At 42.7% G+C, this 19,327-nt stretch overlaps 1 protein-coding gene across 2 annotated transcripts in view; it reads right to left on the reverse strand.

Moving 5' to 3' along the window:
• The window catches only part of LOC117411587 (EMILIN-1-A-like), a 130,100-nt gene that overhangs the window by 77,176 nt on the left and 33,597 nt on the right, over nucleotides 1–19,327 (reverse strand). For both annotated transcript variants that reach the window (XM_034019245.3, XM_034019244.3), the window contains exon 2: nucleotides 8,922–9,047. In XM_034019245.3, coding sequence (XP_033875136.3) covers nucleotides 8,922–9,047 — 126 coding nt within the window. The remainder of the gene's footprint in view (nucleotides 1–8,921; nucleotides 9,048–19,327) is intronic.

Here is a 19,327-nt window from a genome sequence, read left to right on the forward strand (position 1 = left end):
ATCGACAATGGATAACTGCAAAGCATATGACATGGTTTATTTAGATTTCCAGAAAGCTCTTGACAAAGTCCTGCATAAAAGATGAATTCTCAAACTGAACGCAGTAGGGCTTCAAGGAAATGCATGCACATGGATTAGGGAGTGGTTAACATGTAGAAAACAGAAAGTACTGATTAGAGGAGAAACCTCAAAATGGAGCGAGGTAACCAGTGGAGTACCACAGGGATCAGTATTGGGTCCTCTGCTCTTCCTAATCTACATTAATGACTTTGATTCTGGTATAGTAAGCAAACTTGTTAAATCTGCAGAAGACACACATAAGAGGAGTGGCAAACACCGCTTTAGCAGCAAAGGTCATTCAAAATGATGTACACAGCATTCAGAACTGGGCAGACACATGGGAAATGACATTTAATACAGAAAAGTGTAAGGTACTGCACGCAGGTAATACAAATGTCCATTATAAACACCATATGGGAGACACTGAAATTCAAGAAGGACTCTATGAAAAAGATTTAGGTTTATGTTGACTCAGAAATGTCTTCATCTAGACAATGTGGGGAAGCTATAAAAAAGGCCAACAAGATGCTCGGATATATTGTGAGAAGTGTTGAATTTAAATCAAGGGACGTAATGTTAAAACGTTACAATGCATTAGTAAGACCTCATCTAGAATACTGTGTTCAGTTCTGGTCACCTTGCTACAAAAAAGGATACTGCTGCTCTAGAAAAAGAGTGCAAAGAGGAGCGACCAGAATTATCCCGGGTTTAAAAGGCATGTCATATGCAGACAGGCTAAAAGAACTGAATATATTCAGTCTTGAACAAAGAAGACTACGTGGCGATCTGATTCAAGCATTCAAAATTCTAAAAAGGTATTCAAAATGTTGACCCAGGGGACTTTTTCGACCTAAAAAAATAAACAAGGACCAGGGGCCACAAATGGAGATTAGATACAGGGGAATTCAGAACAGAAACCAGGAGGCACACTGGGCATACTGGCGTCTGACGTACCTGGACCAAAGAGGTTATCCCAATTTTCAACCAGCCATGCAAGAGGATCTGGCCATGGAGGCCTTTGTCCACTGACTAACCCAGACTGCCCTGCGTCAGCAGGTCCGGCTCACTGCTCCAACCTCCCTAGAGCTCGCCGTGGCTCATGCAGAAAGAGTCGAGGCTGTGCTCGAGGAGGGGGAGTGTGATCGGACCTCTGGGGGGGAGCAGAGTCAGCAGAAGAGGTAGGAACAATTCAATAATTGATCATTTAATGTTTATCTGGATTGATTAGTACTAGTTACAAAGATCGAAGATTTACTATGAACACACATACATGCGCAGACAAAAGGAATGTTCAATCAATAGTAGTATTTTATTAAGCACACAAATAATAAACAGAAATCAGAAAAGTCAGAAAGTATATGTCTTAAGCATAGGACACACGTGAGTGGCATGGCACCTCTAGCGGGGAGTGGCAAAATGCCGCACATATTGCTCACCTTTTATTTCAATTTGAGTGAACGCACATTGATGAAAAACTGATGTTGCAGAAAAGTGTTGCAGCTGCAGAATTTTAGAACGGTAAAACATGCTCAAACATTTTCCCGCAGTGGCAAATCTGAGTCTAGCCAATCAGGTCCATGGTGTGGGATATGTCATGTGTTGATGAACTCGAATATCCATCAACATGGAGGAGTTACTGAGAGCTGAAGTTCCTCAACATCTTGAGCTATTTGAATTTCGAGGACGTTGGTTGTGGGTCTATTGAATGATCCAAAACAAATACTAACCGCTTACACCCCGCTTTAATCCAGTTACTTGACATCCCGTATTATTTGTCAGATATACACGCCAAGTAATTAACCAGTTGCAAGCCGACTGATTATTGTGTATACAATTGCGAAGAATGTGATCCCTTTTTTCCTTAATAATAGCAGCTCCTATACAATGTATAACTCCAGATACAGTACCACAGTCCAGTCTTGTTATGTGCAGTGCTGGATATATAATAGCTGTTTCTTTATAGAAAAAGGCTTTCACATTGTACCCCGAAATAAATATCATATTTTACATACATATCCTTAGATAAATAGAAGGCAAATATTTCTGAGTGGTGTTCTGATATGGGAACTTATAACGTTAGATCCTTATAAACATTTCTGGAGATGGACAATGTCGTTCACTCTGGGTTCAAGCAGTACAAGTTCAATAATGATATACATTTTTGGGGTTGTTGTACAGTACTGCAAGGTGGTGGGCTGTCTTTTTATTTATTTATTTTTTTAAATCGGCGTTTTACAACTGTGTCCACCAAGCAAAGCAGTACTGTCAAGCACCACCCCGCTTCGCCGCCACCGCCGCGCTGCTCATGTGTGTCCTAGGCTTTAGTCTCTAAGCACAAAACACTCATGCTGGCTAGCAGGCAATTGAAATATGACACCGCCTGTCTCCTCACACACAAACTGCAGCTCGAGCAAGCTTTGACATAGCTAGTCGCTCGCTCACACACACCCACATGCAAGCACAGAGTAAATCTGAGATAATGCAGACAATCTTAGAATATATCACATTAAGCTTATTAATGATATATAGATTAAGTATATGGCAAGTTTACTTTTAAAGAAATTCTTCATACAACAACATAAGGTGGATTACTTATAGTTCATCAAGTTTCACTAAAAGTTATTTCACATGCAAAGTGTGCAAACTAAATAATTAACAGTTCAATTCTATGTGAATATGTTACAATTAATTAATTTAGTTCCATGAAAGGAAAATGCAACTGGAATTATACTCAACGGTTCCTTGAAGTTTAGACTGCTGGCTTGGAAAATCTGTTGAAGTGTCCAGTACAAAAACTCTTCTCTCCGCAACAAAGTCTTCAATCCTACATTGGATCAAACTCGGCAACAAAGCTTTCAATTCTCGATAGAATCAACAAACAGCTGCAACAAAGTCTTCAGTCCTCGGTATAGGATCCACAACAGCGCCCGTCCGCTCTGTCCTCTTCGCTGAATATTTTAGCTACTCAGGTAGCAGGACACAGTTTCTTTTGGATACTGTGGTTGCAGGTGTACAGCAGAACTAGACCGATTTATCTGATAAGTCTCTAAGTTTTACGGCAGTCCTCCAGCCGGGCCTCAGTCTCATTGCTTGTGGTCGTTGACTAGCTTACAGCTTGCTTCCTCGTCCCGTTTTGGGTCTGTTTTTAGGCAAAGTCCCGGAGTTGAAGCTTTGCTTAGCAGAGTGACAGCACCTTGTTTAGCATTTGATGTGGAGCGCAAACTGTTCATTTTTGCTTGGATATTTATAGTATTTTTCACTCTATTAAATAACTTTTTCATAAAAGTTTTTTTCCTGAAGAAAAAATAAATCCTAAGCAAACAGTACTTAGACAGATGTGGAGTGTTTTGCAAATAGAAAACAACTATAACATTTGTTTTTTAAACTTATATTTCATATTTCTTTAAATTCTAATTTTAATTACAATGTTGGTTATGAGTGTGGGGTGTCGGTTATGAAAGCTCTGTGTTGGTTATGAGTTTCTTTCTCAGCACTTCATCTTCTAGCTAAATCCTTGGGTGCAATTCATTAAAACATCAGAAGAAAGGATTACAGACTGCAGGCTATCCTTCTATATCAATTCCAGTTAACATGGTACCCTTTTGAGCCCTTTATTTAAATACATTTAAAAAAACGATACAGTGCCGTGAAAAAGTATTTGCCCCCTGTCTGATTTTTTGCATTTTTGCACATTTTTCACATTGTATTTGGTCAGATTTTTTTGTGGGTTGTAGTAGTACATAGAGGGAATCTGAGAGAAAAAATGACCCCAAAGTTTGGTGCTTCTTTTATTTGTTTGGTGTGCAAGGTAATCAAACATGCAATCTTCAGGTGTGAAAAAGTTATTGCCCACCCTAGTTAACTCAAAAGGATAATTAGGGTCAGCTGTTTGAGCACTTTGGTTAACAACCAGCCCTGCCCAATATAAATCTGACTAACTTTGGCCCTTACCATCAGAGTGAAGTTGTCAGCACACAGGTTCTAGAGGCACATCATGCCACGAACAAAAGAAATTCCTGAAGACCTCCGGAAAAAAAGTTGTGATGCCTATCAGTCTGGAAAGGGTTACAAAGCCATTTCTAAGGCTCTGGGGCTCCACCGAACCACAGTCAGAGCCATATTGTCCAAATGGAGAAAGTTTGGGACAGTAGTGAATCTTCCCAGGAGTGGCCGTCCTGCCAAAATCTCTTCAAGAGCAAGGCATAAAATCGTCCAGGAAGTCACATAGAACCCTAGAACAACATCCAGGGATCTGCAGGCCTCTCTCGCCTCGGCTAAGGTCAGTGTTCATGACTCCACCAACAGAAAGTCACTGGACAAAAATGGGATTCATGGCAGAGTAGCACGGTGGAAACCATTGCTCACTAAGAAGAGCATGAATGCTCGTCTCAAGTTTGCCAAGACACCTGGATGATCCTCAAGAGTTTTGGAACAATGTTCTATGGACAGATGAGTCAAAAGTGGAACTTTTTGGCCGTCATGGGCCCCGTTATGTCTGGCGAAAACCAAATACTACATTCCACAGTAAGAACCTCATACCAACGGTCAAGCATGGTGGTGGTAGTGTCATGGTTTGGGGATGCTTTGCTGCATCAGGACCTGGATCCCTTGCCATTATTGAAGGAACCATGAATTCTGCTCTGTATCAGAGAATTCTACAGGAGAATGTCAGGCCATCCGTCCGTGAGCTGAAGCTGAAGCGCAGCTGGGTCATGCAGCAAGACAATGATCCGAAACACACAAGCAAGTCTACACCAGAATTTGTATTTTTCAGTTTGTCTTTCCAGCTTCCTTATCTTTTCCTCAAGAAACTTTGCTTTTTTTGTGGCCTTTATGGTCTTTCTTCTTTGGAAGTATTCTCTTCTATCTGTCTTCCCTTCCCAAGACTTGTGGTCAGTTCTTTTAGTTGTCCGTCTGTCTTCTGTTTCTTATGAAAAGCCTTTGTCCAGTTCTTTCTTCTACCTCTCTGTACCGTATCTGACGCTTCACTTACTGGCATGCATTTCTTTTTACTTCTTTCCCTTTCCTTTCCTAGGTACTTATTTTGTGTCTCAATATAATTTTTTCTTCTTTCCCTGTATCTTCTAAACTTCTCACAAATACACAGCTCAGCCTTGCTATATACAAAGACATCTTATTAATATCTTAACTATCAGCTCTGAGAGAAAATCTGGATCCAGAAAAGAATACAAAACTGATTGTAACCCTAACTATATCTATATAATGGGATTTTAGTGTTAGTAATGTGCAACACCCCAAAAAATTATTTGAAGTATACAAGTAAATAATATAAAAATCATAACCGACACTAACTTCTCATAACCAACGTTTTTCTTGTTTTAAAAGTGTCGGTTATGAGAAATTTCACTTCTTTGTCCATTTACAACAAACAGGGCAGCCATTGTTTTCTGATTTCAATGACCTTTCACCTTGTTAGAAAGACTTTATTGATATGTTATCATTTCTACACAAAAAGTCAGTGGGTGTCGGTTATGAGATTTTGTGTGCAAAACTCTGGGACATGCATAGAATGGTGTATAAACAAAAAATGACATAGCTTTTCTCATATTTAACATATCTTTTTGAAACAACTTAAATACTTCTTTCATATTTTTGTATAAAAACATAACATTATAATAATTAAATGAATAATATTTCACTCTGAAACTTAAAAATCAAACTCTTGGACAGGGGTCGGTTATGAGATTCATAATATGAAAGTACAAAAAAAGGCAAAAACATTTTTTAAATGTATTAAGAAGTTATTGTGCAGCGTAGATTAAAATGTTACCTTTCTAAAAATATATAATTTTCAGTAGGAAATTAATTTGTTTTGAGAAATATGTCAGCCGGACACCAAGTTACATAGTTATTTGAAAATTCCCCAAAAGCGTCACTTACCAGGAACTCGGACACATGACGCAGTCTTCTGATTGCTGAAGACTATAGTTTTTTTCACTGTTCCTATAGAGCTCTATCATAACTAGATTGGTAAATACTTTAAGTAAAACCTCCATGCAATAAAAGCATGTTTCCACAAGCATGTTTTATGTAGTTGCAATTCTCCAGTCTGTCGGTACAACCCCTGTGTCAAGAGACTGTTGCATGATCTTGGTTAGCGGTTTGTAAATAACTTCTTTCATTTCTTTGAGTACGATTGGGGATTCTGGGGATTTGTTTATTTTAGGTCCCTTTAACACTTCTGCCTCTGTTATATTTGCTATTTCTTTTTCTTCATCTATGATTTTGTCATTTGTTTCTCTAGACATTTAACCTCCTCTTTGAATGTTCTCTTGCTGTTGGAAAAACATTTTGGAATTGGTTTTAGCCCCCTTAGCAATATTGATTTCTATCTCTCTCTTGGCCTTTATAACTCCCTTTTTGACTTGTGTTTGCAGTTCCAAGTACTTGTACTTTGTTTTTGGTCCCTTTTTAAATGCTCTGTAAAGTGCCTTTTTTAGCTGAATATTATTTTTAATTAATCTATGAAACCATTTTGGCCATTTTGTTTTCGATTTAGATTTGTCTACTTTTGGGATACAATTGTTTTGCGCCTCGAGTACTACAGTTTTAAAAAACAGCCATCTTTTTTTCTGTGGATGTTTTCTGTATTTTACTCCAATCTACTTCTGTTAGACTCTGTTTCATACCTTCATAGTTTGCTTTTCTAAAATTGTAAACCTTAGCTTTAGTCATTACTTTTGGGGTTTTAAAAATCACTTCAAATGATACCATGTTGTGGTGTGAGTTTGCCAATGGCTCTCTGACCTCTGTTTTAGTTATTCTGTCTTTGTTATTTGAAAAGACTAAATCAAGTCATGCCTCCCCTCTAGTCGGTGCCTTGACAAATTGCGTTAGGATGCAGTCATTTGTCATTTCCACCATTCAATTTCGTCCGTCGTGCTCCCCACTGGGTTCTCCCATTTTATAAGGCGAAAGTTAAAATCCCCCATTAGTATGGTTTCTCCTTTTCTACATGCATTTCGAATGTCATTGTATAACAGATTATTTTGCTCGGCATCTGAATTTGGCGGTTATAGCATGCTCCTATTATTATGCCCTTTGAATTTTAGTCCATTATTCTGACACATACTGATTCGGCATTGTTTTCTTTGTCCAGATTTAACACCTGGGCTTCAAGACTATTTCTTATGTACAGCGCTACCCCTCCGCCTCTTCTGTCCTGTCTGTCTTTCCTATACAGTGTCTACCCACTAATATTGTATTCGTCTCCATCACTTTCAGACAACCAAGTTTCTGTAACACCTATCATATCGTAGTTACTTGTTAGTGCAGTAGCTTTAAGTTCTAACATTTTGTTTGAGACTTATAGCATTAAGATAAATACATTTAATAGCTGTCGTTATCACACCTTTATAAGTACTCAATATTCTGAAACGTTAATAGCTTCAAATTAGTTACAAAACATTACTCGTAAGAATCAATTAAAAAAGCATTTATTCATGAATGCAAAAAAAGTGCCACAATACGTTTTTTAGTTATTCAGCATACCCATATTGAACATTGATATACCTTATTTCATTTATTAATAATAATAATAATAATAATAATAATAATAATAATAATTTCAACTAATAATAATAATAATAATAGTAATAATTTTTGCAGTCCATTTATTAAGTGCGTGTCAGGCCCGTCAGGTCCAATTTATTTTCACACGCGCAATTAATTTTAGACGCACTGTTTAAAAGTATTTTTTTTCCAGTCAAACAGGTTTAAAAGGCCCTGCATATCAACAAAGCACTCACTAGGCATCTCCAGCCCCACCCCACCCTTTCGTTTGCTATAGCTTTCACATATGCTAATAAATAAATAATAATAATAATAGTCGTACATACCGATCAATCATCTCCTGATCACTCGTTTTATCACCAAACGCCTCAATAATGCGATCCAAGTCATTATTTTATTACTATAACATCTGAAAAAAGCTCTGCAAATGTCCGTGATATTTTCTGAGCGCTGATGCAGTAGCAGACAGGTTGTTTCCTTATGGCCGCCGTTATCTGATGCCAGGGGCAAGTATGACTATTCATGAGATACGCCTTTTTTTTTTTTGGCTTGTCTCGGCTCCTGTCGCTCCCAATCGGCCATTGAATGGTTTTCTCGGCTTTTTTTTGGAGAAAAAACGACTAGAAACCCGTTTTTTGCGTCTTTTTGATGATGTCGGACAGGGTCCGACATTGGATCGGATAGGAATAATTGCAATGTTGAACCAGGTCCAACATAGGACCGCTAAAGGTTAACGGATTCAAATTTTTCTGATTTGCTTCTCTGTTTTGATAAGACAGTCTGGCCAGTACTACCTTGTTACTGTTTATGCCACCAGCGGCTGATGTCTAGTATTTTTTTTCAGTTTAGTGGGGTCGGAAGAAAAAGAAAAAGAACATTTTTAAATAAATGGACTTAGGACTGGGCCCCCCTAAAGGGTGCAGTTACATCCCTTGCACACACACACCCCCAACGCTGGCACTGTATATGCAAGCTTTATGTTAACATTGATATCATTAATAATACATCTGTTACCGATTCAATTTAAATCGCTGATACATTACAGTGTGCTTTACACAATGGTTCTATAAAGTTAAAATCCTAACATTGTATAAATTAATTTAGCTGTGTAAGTTGCAAGTAATACAAATAAATACTCAATAATCCTATAATGGTGTTTTCACATCACTTATTGGAAATTAGAATTTGTGGTGTGTGAAAAAAGAAATACCCACAAGAAAAATAAAAAATACAGAGGGTGTTGGATTTTCTACAAGTCCCCATTGGTATGAAATTGGCTAAATTAGGTGTAATCAGCATTCACTTCAGTAAGAACAGGAGATACTTACGTTACTACGCGAGAGCACTGAATCGACCCCCAGGAGCATGGCTGGTAGTCTGGCTTCACATAGGTCTCTACACCGTCCTCTACCACACAGCTCACTGTTCGAGTTACTACATATGCACAGTAGTTCCTATCGGGGGAAACAAGGAATGTTTACTGTTAGAACACCATTAAAAAGCGATCAGTAGCACACAAGCAGCTAGCTAGTCATATTCATATTTCGACACATAAATTATATCAGAGTGGTTTCCACAGCTATAATCATAAGAACATAAGTTTGTTTACAAATGAGAGGAGGCCATTTGGCCCATCTTGCTCGTTTGGTTGTTAGTAGCTTATTGATCCCAGAATCTTCTTGAAGGATCCCAGGGTGGCGGATTCAACAACATTAACAAGTTGGTTCCAGACCCTCACAATTCTCTGTGTAAAAAGGTGCCTCCTATTTTCTGTTGTGAATGCCCCTTTATCTAATCTCCATTTGTGACCCCTGGTCCTTTCTTTTTTAAGGTCGAACAAGTCCCCTGGGTCGACATTGTCAATACCTTTTAGAATTTTGAATGTTTGAATCAGATCACCGCGTAGTCTTCTTTGTTCAAGACTTAACAGATTCAATTATTTTAGCCTGTCTGCATACGACATGCCTTTTACACCCGGGATAATTCTGGTTGCTCTTCTTTGCATTCTTTCTAGAGTAGCAATATCCTTTTTGTAACGTGGTGACCAGAACTGAACACAATATTCTAGATGAGGTCTTACTAATGCATTGTAAAGTTTTAACATTGCTTCCCTTGATTTAAATTCAATACTATTCACAATATATCCAAGCATCTTGTTGGCCTTTTTTATAGCTTCCCCACATTGTCTAGATGAAGACATTTCTGAGTCAACATAAACTCCTAGGTCTTTTTCATAGATTCCTTCTTCAATAGCATGCTCCTATTATTATGCTCTTTGAATTTTTGTCCATTATTCTGACTCATATTGATTCAGCGTTGATTTCTAAGTCCAGATTTAAGAACATAAGAGCATAAGAAAGTTTACAAACGAGAGGAGGCCATTCAGCCCATATTGCTCGTTTGGTTGTTAGTAGCTTATTGATCCCAGAATCTCATCAAGCAGCTTCTTGAAGGATCCCAGGGTGTCACCTTCAACAACATTCCCATTCCCTTTTTTATTTTGTAAGTATTCACTCTCCACCTCCAGGCTGCCAAAAAAAAAAATCGTAGCCTTGCTTGAGATGCTTGGTCATCCTCCTCACTTGGGCTGCTGGACATTTTTTTTATTTTTTCCACTTTTGTCTCTTCTTTTTTTGGGTTTCAAAATGCCATCCGTTCGCTATCGCAGATGCACGGGTTCTCTTAAAGGGAAAGTTGAATCCTTATTGGTTGTAGCCTTACTCTCCCCACTGTGCTATGATTGGCTGTGCGCATGATTCGCTATTTGATATGCTTTAGCCCACGCATGAGACCTGATTTCTAAATAACGTTTGCATGTGCTATCGCGGCGGCTGTGCACATATTTGCTAAATAGGGCCCTACGGGTGGTCCGTCATCCCCGTTGAGACTCACTCATATGTGTTCGTGGATTGCTTTGAGCTCCCTATGAAATATTCGGATACAAACAAGCCCAGTATAAAGCTAATTTGATACAAATCATATGCAAAGTTTGAAATAGGGGAGTACATCATACACTGCATCTTTCCTAACTTTTACTTTATTTTCAATGTATGCATTGTTTCAGTAACAATCAATAATAATGAGAATGTGTCTTCGAATTGAATTAGATAACTTCTCTGAGCACTTTTCTATGCTGATCATAGCTGGGGGTTATTATTTTATTTTTTTACTTGGGTCAAGGTTTGTGATTATAATAAGGACTATTAAATAATATTCCTTTCTGAATGTACATTACATCTTTTTATCTGCAATCATTTACACTGGGGGAAAAAACAGCTAGTTTATTTATTTATTGTTATTATTATTTTTTTTTAAATACAATGTGAGCTGAGCAGAGGGTGCCTATTTTGTCTGGAGCGGGGGAGCGGAATTATGTCACCACTCCACTCACATTCTCTGATTATGTGTTTTTAAACCCTAGCAGTCCGTTTATTCAGCGTGTCTCAGGCGCGTCAGGTCCAATTTATTTTCACATGCGCAGTTTATTTTAGACGCGCTGTTTAAAAGTATTTTTTTCACAGTAAAACAAGTTTAAAAGGCACTGCATATCAACAGGACACTCAGTACTGCATCTCCAGCCCCACCCCACCCCTTGTTCACTGTATTTTTCACATACCTCTTCATAGTCGTGCATACCGATAAATTATCTTCTGATCACTCGTTTTATCACCAAACTCCTCAATATTATTATTATTATTATTTGTTTATTTAGCAGACGCCTTTATCCAAGGCGACTTACAGAGACTCTGGTGTGTGAACTATGCATCAGCTGCAGAGTCACTTACAATTACGTCTCACCCGAAAGACGGAGCACAAGGAGGTTAAGTGACTTGCTCAGGGTCACACAATGAGTCAGTGGCTGAGGTGGGATTTGAACTGGGGACCTCCTGGTTGCAAGCCCTTTTCTTTCACCACTGGACCACACAGCCTCCTATGTGGTCCTATGTGGTTAACAGCGATCCAAGTCATTATTTTATTACTAAAACATCTAAAAAAAGCTCAGCAAATGTCTGTGATATTCTTTAGCGCTGGATGCAGAAGCAGCTGTCTTGTTTGTTTATGTCCGTGTTATCTCTGTGGTGCCGGGGTGTAACAGGGCGAGCAGCCCTGTACATTGTTTATTTATTTTTAGATCGGGGTCTCCCCCTCCGCCCCTGTGCAGATTGTTTTGTATTGTTTATTTATTTTTAGTGTATTGTATTTATGTCGGCGAGCGCCGTATGTTTTATTGTTTTGATTAAATGACGGCGTAGCGCCGTGTTATTGTTTTGTTTATTTTTAAAACGTGTCCTGGCAGAGGCGAGATCGGTGCTCGTCCTCTGCCAGGTGTAATGGAAAAAAACTCGTGCAGAAGGTGGCCATCTCCCGAATTAATTAAGTGATTAATTTAGTTGCTAATCGGGAGATGGTCACCTGAATATAAAAAGCCTTCAGCTCTCCAGTTTAGGGGTGGGTGTTTTAGGTGGAGTGTTTAAGAGGATACGCGAGAGCGAGAGGAGATACATTTATTTAAAACGTACGGATCAGTGAAGGCAGTTGCTCAGCCTGACCGTATTTATTTTGTGTTTGAGATTTATTTTTGTTTACTTGTTTTATTTCTGCTCTGCGAGCAAGTGTTTATTTTTGTTTAAATATTTATTTTTGGTTGCTTTAAATAAACCGGCGCCCGCGCCACTGCACAATACCTTTTTGTTTTTGTTGTCCCTTCTTCTGCCGTGACGTCAGACCCTCGGCCATTCCTGTCACACGTGGTGTCCTGCGTGGGATCGCAGCGCCTCCAGGACGCAGGCAGAAGAGGGTACTGCATCTTTTTCATTTTTTTTTCGTTTTTTTGAGTGTGTGGAGGGAGAAAAGCAGACTGAAAAGGAAGATGGGAGGAAAGAGGTTGGAGGAAGCTTCGTGGTGCCTGCACTTCACAGAGGTGAGGCACTACCAGAGGGAAAGTGCTCCACAGAGGCCACCTCTCCAGAGAAGGATGGAGAGGTATGAGAGCTGGCTGAGGGACCCCAGCGCCCCGCTGTGGTTAAAAACAGAGGGGAGACATCTGCTGCGGGACAGCAACCTGGATATCCTCTTGGACTTCGTTAGGCTGGAGCCAGAAGTTCAGGAAAAAGCCATCACCAGAGGATATCCAGGGCTCATAGAGGCCTTGGAGAGGATGACCCAGATGGTCGACTGGGTCTACCAGGAGCGAGAGGGGAGAGAGCGGAAGGTGAGGAGAAGGAGGCAGAGAGGGAACACGGACCTGGAGTGGGAGGAACCTGAACGTCCTGCGCCTAAAAGGGAGGAGCCCGAACGTCCTGCGCCTAAAAGGGAGGAGCCCGAACGTCCTGCGCCTAAAAGGGAGGAGCCCGAACGTCCTGCGCCTAAAAGGGAGGAGTCGGTGCGTCCACGGCCCAAGAGGGGGGAGTCGGTGCGTCCACGGCCCAAGAGGGGGGAGTCGGTGCGTCCACGGCTCAAGAGGGGGGAGTCGGTGCGTCCACGGCCCAAGAAGGAGAAGGCCGAAGGTCCACAGCCCAGGTACCCGCCAGCAGAGGGAGAGTACCTGCTGGTGCCACCTCCGTCTCCGTGGGAGGACTGTGAGTCGCTCCCACCTCCGCCAGCAGAGGGAGCATACCTGCTGGTTCCACCTCCATCGCCCTGGGAGGACTGTGAGTCGCTCCCACCACCACCAGCAGAGGGAGAATACCTGCTGGTGGCACCTCCACCGCCATGGGAGGACGACGTGTCTCTCCCACCACCACCAGCAGAGGGAGAATACCTGCTGGTGCCACCTCCGTCTCCGTGGGAGGACTGTGTGTCGCTCCCACCTCCGCCAGCAGAGGGAGCATACCTGCTGGTTCCACCGCCGTGGGAGAACGACGTGTCGCTCCCACCACCAGCAGAGGGAGAATACCTGCTGGTGCCACCTCCGTCTCCATGGGAGGACGACATGTCGCTCCCACCACCACCGCCAGCAGAGGGAACATGCCTGCTGGTTTCCCTGTTGCAGCCAGAAGGGGAGGCGCCCCTGCTGCCTTCGCTGCCAGAAGGGGAGGAGCCGCCTTCGCTGCCAGAAGGGGAGGAGCCGCCTTCGCTGCCAGAAGGGGGGAGCCGCCTTCGCAGCCTGAAGGGGAGGAAGCCCTGCCGCCTTGGCCGCCAGAAGGGGAGGAAGCCCTGCCACCTTGGCCGCCAGAAGGGGAGGAGCCCCTGCCGCCTTGGCCGCCAGAAGGGGAGGAGCCCCTGCCGCCTTGGCCGCCAGAAGGGGAGGAGCCCCTGCCGCCTTGGCCGCCAGAAGGGGAGGAGCCCCTGCCGCCTTGGCCGCCAGAAGGGGAGGAAGCCCTGCCGCCTTGGCCGCCAGAAGGGGAGGAGCCCCTGCCGCCTTGGCTGCCAGAAGGGGAGAAGCCCCTGCCGCCTTGGCTGCCAGAAGAGGAGGAGCCCCTGCCGCCTTTACCATCAGGAGGAGAGGAGCAGGAGCTACCTCTACCTCCACCACCACCACCATTGGGAGAAGTGGAGCTCCTGCTGCCGCCTTCATGGCCATGCCGGTCCTGCGTCGCCTCCCGAGGGTCCGCTGCCGTCGCCTCCCGAGGGTCCGCTGCCGTCGCCTCCCGAGGGTCCGCTGCCGTCGCCTCCCGAGGGTCCGCTGCCGTCGCCTGGGGTCGCCAGGGATCCTGCTTCACCTGGGGTCCCTACACTGTGGTCGGAGCCCCACGGAGGGGAGCTGCCGGCCATCAAGAAAGGGGGGGAGGTCAGGAGACCAGCTCCCCCAGCCGCACTTTCGCGGCCAGAGGTCATGTGGTCGGAGCCCCACGGAGGGGAGCTGCCGGCCATCAAGAAAGGGGGGGAGTTCAGGAGACCAGCTCCCCCAGCCGCACTTTCGCGGCCAGAGGTCATGTGGTCAGAGCCCCACGGAGGGGAGCTGCCGGCCATCAAGAAAGGGGGGGAGGTCAGGAGACCAGCTCCCCCAGCCGCACTTTCGCGGCAGGAGTTTGGGTGGTCAGAGCCCCACGGAGGGGAACTGCTGGCCATGAAGAGGAGGGGGAAGGTCAGGAGACCAGCTCCCCCAGCCGCACTTTCGCAGCAGGAGAGAGTGTGGAGGGAGCCCTGGAAGAGGGAGATGCCGGCCACGAAAAATTGGGGGGTGCCGGAGATTCCACCATGGCCACCCCCCGGAAACAACTTGCTTCCCCCTCTTCCGGGACATTGAGACTGAGGGGGGAGGTGGCCGTTGGGGCCATGTGTGCTTCGCACAAGGGGGGGGATATGTAACAGGGCGAGCAGCCCTGTACATTGTTTATTTATTTTTAGATCGGGGTCTCCCCCTCCGCCCCTGTGCAGATTGTTTTGTATTGTTTATTTATTTTTAGTGTATTGTATTTATGTCGGCGAGCGCCGTATGTTTTATTGTTTTGATTAAATGACGGTGTAGCGCCGTGTTATTGTTTTGTTTATTTTTAAAACGTGTCCTGGCAGAGGCGAGATCGGTGCTCGTCCTCTGCCAGGTGTAATGGAAAAAAACTCGTGCAGAAGGTGGCCATCTCCCGAATTAATTAAGTGATTAATTTAGTTGCTAATCGGGAGATGGTCACCTGAATATAAAAAGCCTGCAGCTCTCCAGTTTAGGGGTGGGTGTTTTAGGTGGAGTGTTTAAGAGGATACGCGAGAGCGAGAGGAGATACATTTATTTAAAACGTACGGATCAGTGAAGGCAGTTGCTCAGCCTGACCGTATTTATTTTGTGTTTGAGATTTATTTTTGTTTACTTGTTTTATTTCTGCTCTGCGAGCAAGTGTTTATTTTTGTTTAAATATTTATTTTTGGTTGCTTTAAATAAACCGGCGCCCGCGCCACTGCACAATACCTTTTTGTTGTTGTGGTCCCTTCCTCTGCCGTGACGTCAGACCCTCAGCCATTCCTGTCACACGGGGGTAAATGTATTCATGAGATACACCCCTTTTTTTTGGCTTCTCTCAGCTCCTATCGGTCTCACTCGGTCATTGAATGGTTTTCTCTGCTTTTTCCGAGAAAAGACGACTAGAGACCTGTTTTTTACGTCTTTTTGATGATGTCGGACAGGGTCCGACATTGGACCGAAAAGAGAAAATTGCAATGTCGGACCAGGTCCAACATAGGACCGCAAAGGGTTAAAAGAATCACAACATAAATGTTCCTAAAAAAAACTTGAATTCATATTTTAATGCAGTAAATCATGGGTTTGTGGTCCAGTGGTTAAAGAAAACGGCTTGTAACCAGGAGGTCCCCGGTTCAAATCCCACCTCAGCCACTGACTCATTGTGTGACCCTGAGCAAGTCACTTAACCTCCTTGTGCTCCGTCTCTCGGGTGAGACGTAATTGTAAGTGACTTTGCAGCTGATGCATAGTTCACACACCAGAGTCTCTGTAAGTCGCCTTGGATAAAGGCGTCTGCTAAATAAACAAATAATAATAATAATAAAATAATAATAATAACACTACAACACCCACAATGGTAATAATAATTGGTAGAATGGGACAACATTGACATACTGTAACAGAGCGGTTCCCAACCTGTGGTCAGTGCGCAAACTCCAGGTGATTCCCAAACAACTCCCAAAATTCGGTTTAGCAGTTCTTGCATAAACCCATTTCTACACAATCACAGTTTGTACTACTACAATATGTATTACCAAGCAACACAACCATCAGCTTTAACCATATTATATATAATTCTAAGATATGTATGTAGTCTGCATCCCCCCTTTGTCTGTTTTCTTTTAATACAGGCATGTTTATAATATATTAGCTTCCTTTGATGCAATACCAAACATTGTCTGCAAAGCCACCATTAACTGATACAGCTTTTTAATGTGAAACAAATACTAACTAAATAACTGTTGCACATATGAAGGCACATTTGTCTTGTCAAAATTACAGAAAAAAACAGTCCTCATCTAGCATTCATGTAAATGCACACCTTTCTAATCTGTACTCTCATTCTACTGCTTGTTTTCACTGTTTAGGAAAAAAAAGAACTTAATCTGGCTGTCTCTAGCCTTTTCGCACCACACAAAAGTAGTGCCCTGCATTCAATATTCCTAACTTGGTGGGAATGACATTGCTGGTTTAGCTCAATTACTGGTTTGGGTACTGTATCCTTGGGATGGAGAAATTATTGAAGATTTTCTTTTCTGCAAATTTCTGCAGTCCCTAAGAAATGTGCTTGACAGACCGGTTCATCTGTATACACACAGCTGAGAGTGAAACATGGATGCCTGTGTATCTACAGAGAATAAAATTAGGATATTTCTTTATTTATTTGTTGGTGTTACAGGTTGTAAGGAAGCCTTGTCAGGTTTGATACTGGTCAAAAAGACCTATTTATTTGTTGTACCTACACTTCACAGATAATAATGCGTATAACAGTGCTATACACTCGTGCCTGAAACTGGGGACGATACTGCATATGATTGAAAATTTGCAACGCAAGTTTTCTGTTGGATATGTGCTAGATAAAGACATTAGCCTTGATGAGGGTTGAAGTGCATTTGCTTTAAAATCTATCACACAAAAAATAATTTCAAAAAGTGATATGCCTGCACAAGAATTATGTTATTATAATGCTGCCGCTGTAAAAAAATAAAAATAAATATATATATATGTTATTTATACTTATATAATGCTGCCATTGGGGAAAAAAATGATGTTGTGATCTGTATTATAATGCTACAATTGTAAACACGTTGTTGTTATTTTGTTATTTATGTTCTGTTGAAATACTGTATTTCCATTTATCATAACACAATAAAAAAAGTGTGTATTTAAAAAAATATAGCAATTTTTTTTTTTAAACTGTCCAAATTGCTTATTTGAGTGCTAAGAATCTCTGCACACCTGAACTTCTCCCAGATGAGGTTCACAACCTCTGGGTGAAGTCGCCATTCCGACCTGGGGGCCACCTCTGAAAAGGAGGTCCGCCGCCCAGTTCCTCAACCCTGGCAGGTGAACTGCTTTTACTGAAAACAAGTGGTCCTGGTGGTTCATGTAAGCTACCACTGTGATGTTGTCTATATGGATCATCCTGCATCTCCCATGTATCTCCCTGGAAAATTATTGCAGGGCCAGATGAACTGCCCACAGCTCCAAAACATTTAGTGAAGAACCTCCCATGGGGGCTCTGCACCCCCTAGCCGTTGCAGACAGCCCCACAACCTTGGTTAGAAGTATCTGTGGTCTCCATCTCTCTCCTTGTGACACTGCCCCAAACTGTGCCCAAGCACAGATGAGTTGGTTGTTTCCAATCACAAGAGAGCTTTCAAACAGTGACATAACACTGTGAGTAGGCGGTGCCAGTCCAAGACAGGGTGAAGGACCCTGTGGTTGAACCCATCTTGGAGAGGACGCATGTGTCCCTTATATTTTTGGGCGGCCTCTCCGATCCCAGGGAGCTGGGCTGCTTACTGTCCCAAGGGCTTTTAAGAACAGTGGAACACTCTCCCTGGCTCTGTAAGAGAGGCCTCAAACGTTGCAATTTTTAAGTCAAGATTGAAAACCTAATGTTTTTATCTATCCTTTCCATTTTAAATCGGACTGTCATTTTTATTTTACAGTTTTGTTGTTGTTATTTTTTATGTACTGTTTTATTGCAGTTTTATTGATGATGTTTTTAACTGTTGTTTTTTATTATTTATTTCTTAGCAGACGCCCTTATCCAGGGCGACTTACAATTGTTACAAGATATCACATTACACATTATTTCACATTATACAGATATCACATTATTTTTACATACAATTACCCATTTATACAGTTGGGTTTTTACTGGAGCAATCTAGGTAAAGTACCTTGCTCAAGGGTACAACAGCAGTGTCCCTCACTGGGGATTGAACCCACAACCCTCCGGTCAAGAGTCCAGAGCCCTAACCACTACTCCACACTGCTGCCCAGTGTTAAGCACCTTGAGATGGCTCTGACATGAAAGACACCATATAAATAAACTTTGATTTAAGTTGATTTAATGTGTAGGAGCACTAAGGGGAGAACCTAAGATGTTGCTGCCATCAGGCCCAGAAGTCTCTGGAAGGTCAGTAACCTCACTGCTGCATTGGGCTGAAAAAGCTCCAAGCAGACAGTTAGCCTCTGGATCCTGTCATTCGACAGAGTGGCGATCATGTTTACGGAATCGAGGCTTATGCAGAGATAGACAACACTTTGAGAAGGTGTCGCCGGCTTTTAGAATGATTCACGTGAAACCCAGCCATTGGAGGTGGCCGGTGACCAGCCACGTGCGCAACACTGCCTGTGTTGGAGACTCGGCACATGTTAGCCAGTCATCCAGGTAATTGAGCACTCTGATGCCTTTTAGTCTCAGAGGAGCCAGTATAGCATGCATGCACTTTGAGAAAGTGTGAGGGGCTAGAGAGAGGCCAAACGCATTACACAGAACTCACTCGGCCCCTTGAAAAGCGGGTTTTGACTGACTGCAATAGCTGTTGCATTGTCAGCATCTTGAACCTTCATTCTCTCAAGTACATGTTGAGATGTCTGAGGTTGAGGATCGGTCTGAGACCGCCATCCCGTTTCAGCACCAGGATATACCTGGAGTTAAACCTTTCTCTTTCGTTGAGAGGGTGAACAATTGCAATGGCCTGTTTCTGCAGTAGGGTTGATGCCTCCTGAGACACTAAAATAGTGTCTTGAGGGTTCATGACTGTTGTTACGATAATGCCCTGAGAGGAGTGCCAAAACTAAACTGAAGAGAGTAGCTGGCCTTGC

This window comes from Acipenser ruthenus, chromosome 6, assembly GCF_902713425.1.
Source record: "Acipenser ruthenus chromosome 6, fAciRut3.2 maternal haplotype, whole genome shotgun sequence".
NCBI lineage: Eukaryota > Metazoa > Chordata > Actinopteri > Acipenseriformes > Acipenseridae > Acipenser > Acipenser ruthenus.